This window comes from Myodes glareolus, chromosome 12 (genome assembly GCF_982192425.1).
Source record: "Myodes glareolus chromosome 12, mMyoGla1.1, whole genome shotgun sequence".
Lineage (NCBI taxonomy): Eukaryota > Metazoa > Chordata > Mammalia > Rodentia > Cricetidae > Myodes > Myodes glareolus.
This window is the reverse complement of record NC_142037.1, coordinates 5,578,048-5,591,982: the sequence shown is the minus strand read 5'-3', so window position 1 is coordinate 5,591,982 and position 13,935 is coordinate 5,578,048. Positions and strand designations below refer to the sequence as shown.

Sequence of the window (13,935 nt, the reverse complement as noted above, 5' to 3'; positions counted from 1 at the left end):
ATGTAGGGGGTTGCCTTGGAGAACAGCACTTTGGTTTTACCTGCAACTTGGATGGAAAGGAGCATTCTAGCAGTTAGGAGGGCCAAGGTCAGTTCTAAAATCCTATCTACACTATACCAGAGCCTCTATGGAAAAAACTTTGTGAAGACCTACCTGGAACATGTATTTGACAGATGTGTTTGCAACTCTGTGTTTGTATGAGGGTATACGTATATATGAACTGATGAGTATGCTCATCAATTGTGGGACAATTGTGAATATGAAAAGTTCAATGGAGAAAATATGTCCCGTAGCTGGTTTTCAGGAGACTGATGTTAACGCGATAGAGGGGAGCTATTTCTAGGAGTGTTTATGATGTGAACAACTTGTGAATTGTGAATGAAGGGACTCATTAAGAATCTGTGTGTTGGTCTGGGCACAGAGGTGCATACCTTTAATCCCAGTACTTGGAAGGCAGCAATAGCTGGATCTCTGTGAGTTCGAGGCCAACTTGGTCTACACAGCGAGTTCCAGGACAGCAAGGGACATGTAGAGAGGCCCTGTGACAAAAAGAATCTATGTGTCCTGGTTATAGGAGTAGTAGGTGTGAGGAATCCACTTACATAGTATGGTGGGAGATGTGTCCCTTCTTAACTTTTCTCTCTGGGTCCTGCCTGCCTTAGAATAACACTTCCCCCACTCCGCTGCCAGTCAGGAATGGGAGGCAGGTGAAGAATGCGCGGAGTGGATAAGGCTCATTTCCTGGAAAACACGAGTGCCATAGAGGGGGCAGAAGGGCTATGGTGTGGGCAGTGTGTGTCCTTGGTTTCACCTTTCCCCCTCCAGTCTGTCTCCAAGTCAGAGGACTTCGCCACAGGCAAGAGACATTGTGGTTCCTTTCAGCGGAAAAAACAGGCGGTCCGAGCTTTGAGGAGCAGAATTAGAATAGAGCTGATTACTCTCCCTCTTGATCTCTTCAGAACTGCAGCGGGCAGAGAGCCTCCAGGAGAAGAGCGTGAAGGAGGCCAAGACCAAATGCCGGACCATTGCATCCCTGTTAACAGCAGCCCCCAACCCTCACTCCAAGGGGGTGCTTATGTTTAAAAAACGGCGGCAGAGAGCCAAGAAGTACACCCTAGTGAGTTTCGGGGCTGCAGCTGGGACAGGAACAGAGGAGGAGGACGGCCTCCCCCCAACGAGTGAGTCGGAGCTGGACGAAGAGGCCTTCTCGGACGCCCGCAGCCTTACTAATCAATCCGATTGGGACAGCCCTTATCTGGACATGGAGCTGGCCAGGGCTGGCTCAGGAACAATAGAGAGTCAGAGCTCCGGGCTGGGAGGGCAGTTGAGCGAGGTCTCTGGGCGAGGTGTCCAGCTCTTTGAACAGCAGCGCCAACGCGCAGCTTCCTGCACCCAGGATTTGGCTCAGGTGGGCCCAGCAGCCATGCTAAATGGGCAGGGTCTGCAGTCACCACCTCGAGCTCAGAGTGCTCCCCCAGAGGCAGCTATGCTCCCACTCAGCCCTTTGCCGGCCCCTGCAGTCAGCCCTAGCCCCTTCTTCCCGGATGGTGGAGCCCCCAGCCCAGCGCCAAATATCTTTAACAGGTCAGCGAGGCCTTTTACCCCAGGTTTACAAGGACAAAGGTCAGGTACCACCTCAGTGATTTTCAGACCTTTAGCCCCTAAGAGGGTGAATGAAGGCCTGGGAGCCACCAGCCCCGCCCCGTCCCCCTTCACAGCCCCTCTGCAGGGGCCCACCCCTCTGCCCAGCTTCATCACGGGAGTGCCTGGCCACACGCCCGTCTCCGGGGCTCCCAGCACCCCACGCTCCTGCGGAGTAACCGCTACTAGCTCCCTGTACATCCCAGCCCCGAGCCGGCCCGTTACACCGGGAGGCGCCCCAGAGCCTCCCGCTCCTGCTAGCGCAGCTGCCATGACTTCCACCGCTTCCATCTTCTTGTCGGCGCCTCTGAGAAGCTCTGTGCGCCCTGAGGCGCCTGGCCCCGCGGCCCCCGGGTCTGCCAGCTCTCGGGAGCAGCGCATCTCTGTGCCAGCTGCCCGCACTGGCATCCTGCAGGAGGCCCGGCGCCGGGGCACCCGGAAGCAGATGTTCCGACCTGGAAAGGAAGAGCCGAAGAACTCGCCCAACCCCGAGCTGCTATCGCTGGTGCAGAACCTGGATGAAAAACCTCGGGCCGGTGGTGTGGAATCTGGTCCGGAGGAGGACGCTTTAAGCCTTGGAGCTGAAGCCTGTAACTTCATGCAGCCACTAGGGGGCAAGAGTTACAAGACCTTGTCTCAAGTGCCACCGAAAACTCCGCCTCCAATGGCTCCCAAAACTCCACCTCCTACAACTCCTAAGACTCCACCCCCTGTGGCTCCTAAACCCGCATCTCAAGGGCTCCTTGATGGGCTAGTAAATGGGTCGACCCCTATGGCTGGAATCCCGGAGCTCCCAAGGCTGCAGGGGAGGGGTGGGGAGCTGTTTGCCAAGCGGCAGAGCCGTGCCGACAGGTACGTGGTGGAGACTACACCTGGCGGTAGCCTTAATCCTGGCCTTAGCCCTAGAAGTCCTTCTCCCACACCTTCACTGCCCCCATCGTGGAAATACTCACCTAACATCCGTGCCCCACCCCCTATTGCTTATAACCCGCTACTCTCACCTTTTTTCCCCCAAGCTGCCCGAACTCCCCCCAATAAGGCGCAATCCCAGGGCCCTCGGGCGACCCCCAAGCAGGGTATCAAGGCCCTGGATTTCATGCGGCATCAGCCATACCAACTTAAAACTGCAATGTTCTGTTTTGACGGGGTTCCTTCAACTCCTGGCCCCATTTCAGGGCCTCCCAAAACTGCCCGAGTCCAGGAGATCCGCAGATTTTCCACTCCGGCACCCCAACCCACTGCAGAACCCTTGGTTCCCACTGTTCTTGCCCCCAGAGCGGCTACCACATTGGATGAACCAATTTGGAGGGCAGAGCTGGCCTCACCCCCTGTCACTAACCCAGACCATCCTCAAGAGTCTCCCAGGAGCTTTGCTGCCACCCCCAGCTCCTGTGGTTTCCAAGTAGCTAGGCCCCGGTTCTCAGTCACCAGAACAGGGTTGCAGGCTCATGTGTGGAGGCCTGGAGCAGGGCATCAGTGAGCAGGGAAGAGGTCCCAGGACCAAGTAATGGAAAGAGTCCCAGAAATTTCTTCTGCTTTGTCCTACCGGCTTTTTCTCCCTTCATCGCCTCTTGCCAGAGATAGTGTTCCCCTTCAGTTTCTCAACTCTGTGCTGCTGCTTTTTAACCTATTATCTTTGATTTGGTATCTTCTCTATATTTCCCTGCCTCGATCTCTGGCTTCTCCACCCAGAGGTCTCAGCAGGTCTCTCTCCCTCCCTCCTCATTTGTGTTTCTCTCTGTGGGCAGCACTTTAGTGTTAGGCAAAAAGAGCACTGTAAAATGACCATTGAGATCTCAGGCAAAAAGCTCACCACGAGGCAAGCAACTAGGGGACTGAACTGTGTCCTAAGCCCCTCCACACTCCTTACTCCGCGCATGTGTGTATGTGTGTGTTTCTGTGTGTGTGTGTGCGTGCACACTTGTGTGTGCTCATGCTTTTGCAAATGTGTGTGGCTAAGGTCTGCTCTGGAAAGGCGTGAATTAACCATATATGTGAGCTTCTCTTGAGGCAAAGATAGGAGGGGAGTTCTTTTCCTTCTACTAGAAGGGCCAGATAAAGCTCCACAGGGAGTCTTGTAGGGGACAAGAGCTCAACTGCAGAAAAACTCCTCCTGCGAGAGGGCTGTCTGTAGCAGGGACACAGCACTGTGATGTTAACGAGTCTGACAAGTTTCATGGGTCTGAGTTATACAAGGTAGACCTGGAATAAAACTAAGAATTCTATTTCTTTGGAGTTCAGGAAGTTAGCAACCAGGGTCCTGTGCTGAGCAAGTTAGTATCCAGGAAGTAGAGCTTTTCTTCCGAACCACTGAAGACAGAAAGGAGGTGAACGAGAGAGAGTGCATGGGGAGAGTGAGGCAAAAGCCAGGAGCAGGGTTGAAATGAGTGACGTGACCAAGAGGGAGACCAGCTATGTGTAAGGGAGCATAGGGGGACAGACTGAGCTCAGGAGAACGCAAGCATTTGCCAGAGCAACGGTGTGAGGTGTGTGCCGAATGTTAGAGCTGGTGGCTGTGCTGCCTCCTGTGAATCTGACCTTCCATGGCTGCAGCTTATCCTGACTATCTGGGAAAGGCAGGGAGACACTGGGCCCAAACCTCCTGTTTTGGCCTACCCTACCCGCAGAAGCCCAGCTTTTGTTCCTGTTCAGCTTCAGGTCCTAATTTCTGGTCCTAGAAGGGTAAGGACTCTCCTTCCATGAAGACCACCACCAGCCATGCCTGCCATTTGACATCGAAATTGATCTTTTCCTTTCCAATAATGGGCGCCACAATTCTTTGGTTTGTGCACAAGAATAAAACATATGCCCACACCTTCTGTTGCTGTCATCTCTTCTGGTTTTATGCCCAATTCTGATGGCTTTGTGGTCTTCTCTAGCCCATTGTGCCGATCCTGTCTCTCCTCCTGCCTTCCCATCTTGCCTTCCCGCCAACTGTCTTGCTTTGATCCAGATGCCTTCCCCAATTGCCTTGGTTTCCCGTCCCCATACTCTCTGCCTCGAGCCTCTCCGTCTTCTTCCGAAGCTCATTCTTTCAAGGTGTAGTTCAGTTTGCATAACTGAAAGCAACTGGAAAGACTCTTGGAGCCCTTTGCCATCGCATTTCCTGGATCCTGGAGGACGTAGCTATGTTAAACGTTCTCTGGGAATGACGTAAAGGGAACGCAATGGCAGGTGTGGGTGGTATGGAACAGGCAAGAGAATGTTGCGTGAAACTGCCGCAGAGAATCTAGGGACTGACTGGAATGTGAGAAGGAAAGTGTCATTACTTAGTTTACCAGAAGGGGGCATGTTTGTGTCAATAACCAGATGCTCCCAAGTTCAGCAGCTGAGAATTCCAAAGGGTTGAGAGACACCATGTCTTCATATATTTTGTTTCAGGTATTTGGTCATAGGCGATCTGGCTTTGAGTTTTGTTTTGACAAGAATGTAGTAGTAATTACAAAGTTACCTTCACTATTTATGTTTTTTCTTCTGTTTCCTTGGGTTGGGAGGAAATGGACCAAGGATGAAGGATCTGGGCAGTGGCCACCTGCTGTGGCGCGTGGGGAGGACTATCAGCATAACAAGAATAGGATGGCAGAAGGGTGTGGTCAGGAAGGATGGGGGGTGAAAGTTTCAGAGGCGTGGGAACAAGGGATGGTCACGGGGTTGGGGAGGGCTGAGTGTGAATGAAGCATGATAAAACACATGTTAAAAGTGAACTTTTGGGAGGGTGAGGGACAAGATTTTCCTGTGTAGCCCTGGCTGTCTTTAAACTTAGAAAGTACTGAGTACTGGGGTTAAAGTCATGCACCACCATTATATGTTTACTAAGTTAACCCCCCCACACCCCAAAAAAGGGTCATTTCCTTAGGGTAGCTATTAAGGCAAGAGGTACAAAAGCAACTGGCTTCAGAACATGCACAGAAGATGAGGCAGTGTCCAGGGTATTCCTGCAGCTACCGGGGCAGTGGTTCTCAACCTTCCCGACACTGCCACCCGTTAAGACTATTCCTCATTCTGCGGTGACGCTCAACCATAAAGCTGTTTTCCTCGCTACTTCATAACTATAGTTTTGCTGCTGCTATGAATCCTAATGTAAATATCTGGTATGTAGAAGATCTGATGTGTGGGTCCTACGGAAGGGTTGCGACCCACAGGTTGAGAAGCCCTGTGCTAAGAGGGCAGAAAGGAAAAGAGTGAGGCTGACAGGTCTTCACCACATCATCTGCACTGGGTTTGACCAAATTGGTTCCTCATCCTGCCAAATCTAACCCTCAGAGAAAAAAACCACCTATTCAAGAAGTCTAAAAGCAATTCCACTGTGAAAATTTCCATCCTGTCTTCAAACTTAGAACTTTAATCCCTCACACCCCAAATACACCCATGGGTCCCTCCGGCCCTGGCCTGCGATGGCCCCGAATGGCCCACAAATCACATTTTCTGGTTTTATTTTGTTTCCTTTACCTACTTTATCTTACCCACCACTTACTGTCCTCCTCTCTGCCTCTGCCTTAAATTGCCTCCTGAAATGCATCTTTGGATTTAAGGCTCAAGGTGCAAAGGAGGCGCAATCCTCAGCAGACTGATCCCAGGCTCAGACAACCTGGTGGGAGATTCTTGTAGGCCTTCCCCTTTCCTGAACATCGGGCAAGGAGGGCAGGAACTTGGTTCCAGGGTCTCCGTACCCCCTGTGCCATTTGAGCTGCCTGTGCTCATCGTCTCTATTAATAACCACCCTCCCTCCCCCACTGCCGGTGCTGCCCCTACGCTTGCCCAGCTCAGGTTCCCCAGTTGCTCACAGCAGCTCAAGGCCTCCCAAGCTGCTGGACCCCAGGGCAAGCTGACCACCAACTGAGTGACTGGTAAGTCTGTAGCTCTACGTATGGCATGAAGGGGCTGGAGCCCACTCTTCGGACCTCCTTGTCTGCAATTGTGGGTCTCTGTCCCAGAGGAGTGGCCTAGCTCCTCATCTCTGCTCAGCTCCCAGCTGTCCAGTTGGAGCCACAGAGTTGGAAAGAAAGGGACCTAAGGAGTTGGGAGGAATTTAGATGGGTGGGGAGGTACCTGAGAGATGGGAAGGGGTGGCCTGAGACCCCTCTAGGTTGGCAGAGTGTAGTTGTACATATGAAACAGAACTCCACAGAACACTGCGTGACTGTTAAGAAGAGAATGAAGTTCCTATCTTTTCCTAGCTTGTCCCCCACAATTCTCTACTGCTATGTATGTTATTGCTGAACCGACACTTTGTCGGTGCTCAAGTGCCCTCAGTTCACTCTCCAGTCTGCAGCTTGGGATAGGAGTGCCTGAGGAGCAAGGAACACACCCATGACCTCTCAGGCCATGTTCCAGTTGGCCTCTTGGAAGAACAACAACCTCTCCTTCCTATGGAGAATGTTTTGGCTGAATCTCCTCAACGCCAGCAGAACATTTCTTTATCCCCTTGGACTTTGAGGGAAGCCTGAGGAGGAGACCAGAGTCAGGAGCCATAGCTGTAGGCTGATATCTAAATACAAATAAGGACCTTAAATTTATGCCAGGCCCAAGAAACTTGGGTGCATTGCTCTGCCAGGGTTGTTGTTTTATACACTGCCCTCAGCCCCAGCTGTGCTCCTGCTTCCCCACACAGGATCTATGGAAAATGGCCACAAGAGGCTGATAAGAGGGAGGGAAAGGGGCACAGTTCTACCTCCTGCTTTGATTCCAATGAAAACAAGCCCCAAGGCAGTGGAGTTTTACTTTTTGGGGGAACACATATTTCTGTGAAAACCTGAGTGTGGACAGCATAGCCCAGTGATAGAGAACCTGTGCGGTATGCATGAAGCCTTGAGTTCAATCCTCAGCGCTGGAGAAACACACACACAGTCGGAAGAAATTTTGCCCATAACCCCAAGTTAAGGAGTACTAAGCCAGGAAGTGGTGGCACATGCCATTTTGGGAGGCAGAGGTAGGAGGATATCTGAGTTTGAGGCCAGCCTAGTCTACAGAGCAAGTTCCAAGACACAGGACAGCCTGGGCTACACAGAGAAATCCTATCGAAAGAAAGAAAGAAAGGAAAAAAAGAAGGAAGCAAGGGAACGAAAGAAGAAAATAAGGAAAGGAAGGAAGAAAAAAGAAGGAAAGGGAGGAAGGAAGGAAGGAAGGAAGGAAGGAAGGAAGAAAGAAAGAAAGAAAGAAAGAAAGAAAGAAAGAAAGAGAAAGGCAGAAAGAGAGAAGCACTGCTTGGCTGTAGTGAGCATGCTCTCCACACTCACCTTCCCATTCTGTCTTTCCTTCAAGCCTGCTTCCCATTCCTTCCAGGTCAAATCCATCTCCACCATGCCGCTCTCAGGAACCCCGGCCCCGAACAAGAGGAGGAAATCCAGCAAGCTGATCATGGAACTCACTGGAGGTAGGGCATGCTTGTAGCTCCCTAATGCAGGACTTTTAAGCATACCCCTGATTCAGGAGTCCCAGAAATTACATAAGACTGGTTATAAGTCCGAGTGAAAATATAAGAGGAATTCCAGCCATGGGGGGGCGTGGGAGATAGAAGTGATGAGATAAGTAAGAAGGGCAAGGAGAAAGAGGCAGGAAGAACTCTTTTCCACTGGTTACTCTGAAACAATACCCTGTTACACTGCTCAGGCAGGCCCAGGACCACAGGACCCATGCTCAGTGAGGTATATGTGAGGACAAAAGCTAGGCCTCACCAAATGGTTAACTTCTTCGTTTTTTTCTAAGTGCTAGAGAACTTGTGTAAGCATTTAAAATAGGAAACTGCACAGGCATACTCCCCAGGGATGTACATGAGTTACCAAATGTGAAGATCTGATACCTCTGGAACCAGAGTTCACTGAATCGAAAAGGAAGGAAAGAAAAGAACAGAAGGATCTGTATTTAGAGATGGGCAGCTGCACATGGTGTTGGCCTCTCAGCTTCCCCTCCCCATGCTATAATTTCTCCACTGGCAGAGCTGCCCATGAGAACCCCTTATACTTGTTCTCTTCCATTCCCAGCCATGCCCCCTTTGGCCCTCTTTACCTCTCTACTCTAGTATTCCGAACCCTTGTTCCCTTCTAGTCTCCCTAACTCCAAACCAGGAAATCAAAAGTTCTCGTGTGCTGTGTATGGTGGTGCACGCCTTTAATCCTAGTACTCAGGAGGCAGAGGCAGGCTGATTTGTGAGTTCAAGGCAAGCCTGGTCTAATAGTGAATTTCAGGCCTGTCAAGGTTACATAGTGAAACCCTGTCTCAATCTCTCTCTCTCTCTCTCTGTCTGTCTCACACACACACACACACACACACACACACACACACACACACACACACACATCCCATATGGAACTGAAGAAGAGGACCCAAGTTCAGTTCCCAGTACCCGTATTGTAGCTTCCAACCATCAGTAACTCCAGTTCCAGGGGATCTGAGCCTTCTTCTGACCTCTGTGGGCACCAGGTCACATGTGGCACACATAATACACATGCAGAAAAAAAAAATACTCATACACATAAAGCATACATAAATCTTTAAAAAATTAAAATATACACAAATAAGACAAACGAAAACTTCTTGTAAGCTAGATAGACCTTGGTCAGATAACAGCATCTTGTCCCTAAATGATCTCTTTGATTATACACTTAGTTGTGGGGTGGGGTTCTACTGAGTCCAGATAGCCTTAATTCCCTCTTTCTTTTTCTATCTATTTATATATTGGTTTCTTTCAAGACAGGGTTTCTCTGTGGCTTTGGAGCCTGTCCTGGGACTAGCTCTTGTTCCAGGCTATCCTTGAACTCACAGAGATCTGCCTCCCTCTGCCTCTCAAGTGCTGGGATTAAAGGCATGCGCCACCACCGCCCTGCTAATTCCCTTTTTCTATCACCTCTTCTCCACCTTCTGGACAAGGTGGACGGGAAAGCTCGGGCCTGAACCTGGGTAAGAAGATCAGTGTCCCAAGGGATGTGATGTTGGAGGAGTTGTCGTTACTTACCAACCGAGGCTCCAAGATGTTCAAGCTGCGGCAGATGCGGGTGGAGAAATTTATTTATGAGAACCACCCCGATGTTTTCTCCGACAGCTCTATGGTGAGTATGGACATGAGTCACTCTCTCACAGCCCCGTGCCTTTCCCGACAGCCTCTCAGCAGGCCCCAGGCTCCCCAAATACCACCAACCTCCTCTTGGTGAGAATGATAAGCTCAATAAGCCCCTACATAGATTACATTCCCAACAGCTCTAGTGTGGGTTGCAGTCCATTTTTGAAGCTTAATGCCCATCCTAGAGCCAGTGCAGGCTGAGAGTACTGCACCCAGAGGAGGAAAATTCCTTCCCAGCAGGGGAAGTGTTAAAATAACATTGCCAAATAAAGCATAGGACACCTGGTCCTGTATTTTGAAGTTAAGATACAATAAATATTTTTTAGTAAAGTATGTTCTTTGTAATATTGGGGATATAAAAATAAAACAAGAATTAAAAACTATAGAATCTCGGGGCTGAGTGGCAAAGCAGGTGCTTAGAATGCACGAGATCCTAGGTTTCATTTCCAGTGTCCCCCAAAGCAAACAGCAAGCCAACAAAAATCCAAAGAGAGTACCTAGTTAAATTTGACCTCCAGGCTTATACAATGAACTGGGTCACTGAGGAAACTTAGGGAGGAGGATTACTAATGAGTATGAGACAAGTTTCTGTAAATATGTTACCTGTAACATGTACAACTTTAGATTTGAATAATAAATAAGCTGGTTTATTATTGTTATTATTTTTTTTTTTAGATAGACGCTAACTATGTAAATCTGGTCAGCCTGGAACTATGTAGACCAGGCTGGCCTTAGACTCCCAGAGCTCTGCCTGCCTCTGTCTCCTGAGTACTGAGATTAAAAGTGTGTTATATTTTAAATTTAAACACACAACAAATCCTTTCTTAATGTAAACATGTTCCATTAAACAAATAGGGCATATTTATACTAAAAATATTGTTCTATACCCAAACATGAAATTTAAGTGGTAGTCTGCCCAGCACTCGGGAGGCAGAGGCAGGCAGATCTCTGTGAGTTCAAGGTCAACCTGGTCTACAGAGCCAGTTCCAGGACAGCCAGGTTACCGAGAAACCCTGTCTCGGAAAAAAAAAAGCAAGAAAGAAAGAAAAAGAAAAGAAAAAAGACACGAGATGTAAGTGGTAGTCTGCAGTTCGTTAAACTTGGCAATCTTAGAAGAGCTTAATGAGCTTTTATAGCCGTCTTCATGCTGAATAAACCTTTTTTTTTTAAAGTCCAATCTCTTCTTTAAGGGTGCCAAAGAGAGGACTAAACCCTCTTTCATTAAGACCACACATCTTCTAGTCAGGCTTCTCCAAAGAAAGAGAAGAAGGGATTGGAGAAAGGCCAGGCACAGGACGTTACAGCTGAGGAGGAAGGGATTGGCTCCATTTTCTTTCTTCCTCCTCCACCTTCTCTGGGTGGCAGGGGACAGGAAATAGATGCCTGCATGGATGTAGCCAAGGCAGGAGTGTCTGTCATTAGCCCTTATGCAGAATTAAAGTCAAAGTGCTGAGTGGGTCATATCTAACTTTAGCAGACCCTCCTCTGGAGGGGTCTGGTTACAGCTGGGTGGAGCATGGGACTACTTGGTAAGGTAGGTTTCTCAAGGAGTTTATGGGGTTATTTTTAGGCTTTGGAACCAAAACTAGTGTTGCCCTTTTGGCCACCCTCCCCTGCTTCACCTGCTACAGTTTCACTGTGAAAAAGCTCTGGTCCCACAGGCAATGGAGAGGGATAGGGAGGGAGGAGTAGGGAAAGAGAGTGCTCACTGCTGGGCACACTGAGAGGGGGAGGGAGGGAGGAGTAGGGAAAGAGAGTGCTCACTGCTGGGCACACTGAGAGGGGAAGGGACTGAAATCTTTTTGCTTTTTTTTCAAATTAAAATTGGCTTCTCCCTAGAAACTTATCCTCCTAGTTTCTTGTTGAGGAGCTGTCTTTGTTTGCTTTGCTTGTAAAGAAAGGAAAGGGGAGTGGAAGACTAGCTGCCTTCCCTTGGGGTATAATTAGGGAACGAAACCTCTAGAGGAAAGTAATTCCCTCAGGCTGATGATCTTCTATGCAGTTATTGGAGAGAATTTCTCTCAATTTGAGATCTTCGTGCTGGTCATTGACTCCAGTCACCCCTACTTGTATGTGTGTATATGTACCTCTGTCTTTGTGCATTCTGCATACCCATTGCTAACCTTCCTCCTGCTTTGTGTTTTCCTTCCAGGATCACTTCCAGAAGTTCCTTCCGACAGTGGGAGGACAGCTGGAGACAGCGGGCCAGGGGTTCTCCTACGGCAAGGGCAGCAGTGGAGGAGGCCAGGCTGGGGGCAGTGGCTCTGCTGGACAATATGGCTCTGACCACCACCATCATCAGGGCTCTGGCTTTGGAGCTGGGGGTGCAGGTGGTCCTGGGGTCCAGGCTGGCAGAGGAGGAGCTCCTGGCATAGTAGGGACTGGAGAGCCAGGAACAGGCAAGCATTCTCACAAATATCTGATCCCTAGAGCAGAGATGTCTCTAGGAATGGGGCCTACTTGGGATCTGGGAAGAGGGAGAATGAGGCATCCTGGACCCAGAAAGTATCCAGGATATATCAATGTGTCTGTTTCATCCACAGGTTTTTTTTTTTCCCTGCCTTCTCAGATTCAGTCACAGATCTCACCCAAGACTACCATTATGTTATAAACCACATACAATTCCCAGGATGTTATACCTCTGACTTCTAGACTCAGCAACTTCCCTAGTGGCGGGATATGGGGTTAGCCTTCATTAACTACTAATAATAGCTGCTATTATTTGATTTACATTCTCTCTCATGGCTTCCAGGTGACCAGGCAGGTGGAGAAGGAAAACATATCACTGTGTTCAAGACTTATATTTCCCCATGGGATCGGGCCATGGGGGTTGACCCTCAACAAAAAGTGGAACTTGGCATTGACCTACTGGCATATGGGGCCAAAGCTGAACTCCCCAAATATAAGTCATTCAACAGGTAGGGTATTAGGAAGAAATCAGACATATTCCACTGTGTGGTATTTACTGTGTTTTACTTGGTATGGGATTATAGCTAAATGTTTCAGAAGACTAAGGGGATATGGGACCTTCATGGAAGATCTCTGCTCTTTTGCCTCTTGTAGCAATGTGGTAGAGGAAAAATTTGTTGGGAAGCAAGATCTGTGCTAGTTTACTGGTCAGCAGTTTTGACACTGCTTTTTTGAGCTTTGGTTTCTCTGAAGGTAAAATGGGGTTACCACATTTTGTGGTTGGAGGCTTCTTCTGGCTCCCACACAATTCAAGGTGACGATCTCATTACTCTTCCTACAGGGTACTTCTATTTCTCTATGCCCTTTCCAAGTAACTGTTTTAGAATTGGGCATTGTAGACCATGGATAGAAGATCTGTGTGAGAGCAGGCTGAGGGAGGTCTACAAAAGTGCCTTTGCATTTGGTTGTTAATTCCTCCCAGTCAGTTCTCCCACTATCCCTTTGCATTGAACGTAGTGCTGAAGGGGGCAGAATATTATAATCTAAGATGGTCTCATACTATTGAGTTTTCAGTATTTGGGGCCACTTTTTCTAAAATGATGGTGTGTGTCACAACTGTCCGTGAGAGCATGCAGAGTCCACTAGACTCCATTTGTCACTAACTTTGGAGGGATAAGCAAACCAGGGATATGGGGTGTTGAGAAGAACCAGGAGCAGAGAAGCAATCTCTAGCTACAGTTTGTAGACTCTTGTCCCTTAAAACAGAGTAATAGCTCACAGAAAAAGTACTGTTTCTTTTATTCTGATTCTTAATTATGTAACATGTCCCCCTCTCAGGACAGCAATGCCCTATGGTGGATATGAGAAGGCCTCCAAACGCATGACCTTCCAGATGCCCAAGTTTGACCTGGGGCCTCTGCTGAATGAACCCCTGGTCCTCTACAACCAGAACCTCTCCAACAGGCCTTCTTTCAATCGAACACCTATTCCCTGGTTGAGCTCTGGGGAACCTGTAGACTACAGCGTGGATATTGGTATCCCTTTGGATGGAGAGACAGAGGAGCTGTGAAGTGTTTCCTCCTCTAATTCATATTATTTCTCCTCTTTGGTTCCAGTTTGAGAGGGAATGCTGGACAGGATTTCCCAACTGTTGTTACTCCAGTGTCCTTGTGGCAATAGAGGGTGAAGGGTGGGAGTCATTGCCTTTCCACTCCAAAGCATCCCTCCTCGCCAACTCAGAGTTCCATCATGTTGTTCCATATGGAATCTGCTCTTTTATGGAATTTTCTCTGCCACTGGTAACAGTCAATAAACTTCAAGGAAATGAA

General features: G+C 48.9%; 2 protein-coding genes across 6 annotated transcripts in view; both read left to right on the top strand.

The window, feature by feature from the left end:
- Synpo2l (synaptopodin 2 like) overlaps positions 1-4,460 on the top strand; it is a 15,050-nt gene extending 10,590 nt beyond the window's left edge. For all 3 annotated transcript variants that reach the window (XM_048426496.3, XM_048426495.3, XM_048426497.3), the window contains one exon: positions 960-4,460. In XM_048426496.3, the coding sequence (XP_048282453.1) occupies positions 960-3,121 (2,162 nt within the window). In that variant the 3' untranslated portion in view covers positions 3,122-4,460. The remainder of the gene's footprint in view (positions 1-959) is intronic.
- Positions 2,372-13,935, top strand: Myoz1 (myozenin 1). Of its 3 annotated transcripts, none has more exons than XM_048426501.3 (6): positions 2,372-2,493; positions 7,924-8,014; positions 9,508-9,686; positions 11,850-12,096; positions 12,450-12,615; positions 13,445-13,935. In XM_048426501.3, the coding sequence occupies exons 2-6, from the start codon at positions 7,942-7,944 to the stop codon at positions 13,674-13,676; spliced, it is 897 nt and encodes a 298-aa protein (XP_048282458.1). In that variant the 5' UTR covers positions 2,372-2,493; positions 7,924-7,941; the 3' UTR covers positions 13,677-13,935. The 3 variants fall into 3 exon arrangements, with proteins under 3 accessions (XP_048282458.1, XP_087768063.1, XP_087768064.1); XM_087911937.1 differs by lacking the exon at positions 2,372-2,493 and adding an exon at positions 4,609-5,022; XM_087911938.1 differs by lacking the exon at positions 2,372-2,493 and adding an exon at positions 6,373-6,488.

Excerpts from the sequence above, each read along its gene's own strand:
- Myoz1 (XM_087911937.1), top strand. The coding sequence starts at position 4,951 with ATGCTCCCAAGTTCAGCAGCTGAGAATTCCAAAGGGTTGAGAGACACC. Across the intron at positions 5,023-7,923 it reads CTTCATATATTTTGTTTCAG|GTCAAATCCATCTCCACCAT; the intron begins GTATTTGGTCAT and ends CATTCCTTCCAG. Across the intron at positions 8,015-9,507 it reads GATCATGGAACTCACTGGAG|GTGGACGGGAAAGCTCGGGC; the intron begins GTAGGGCATGCT and ends CTTCTGGACAAG.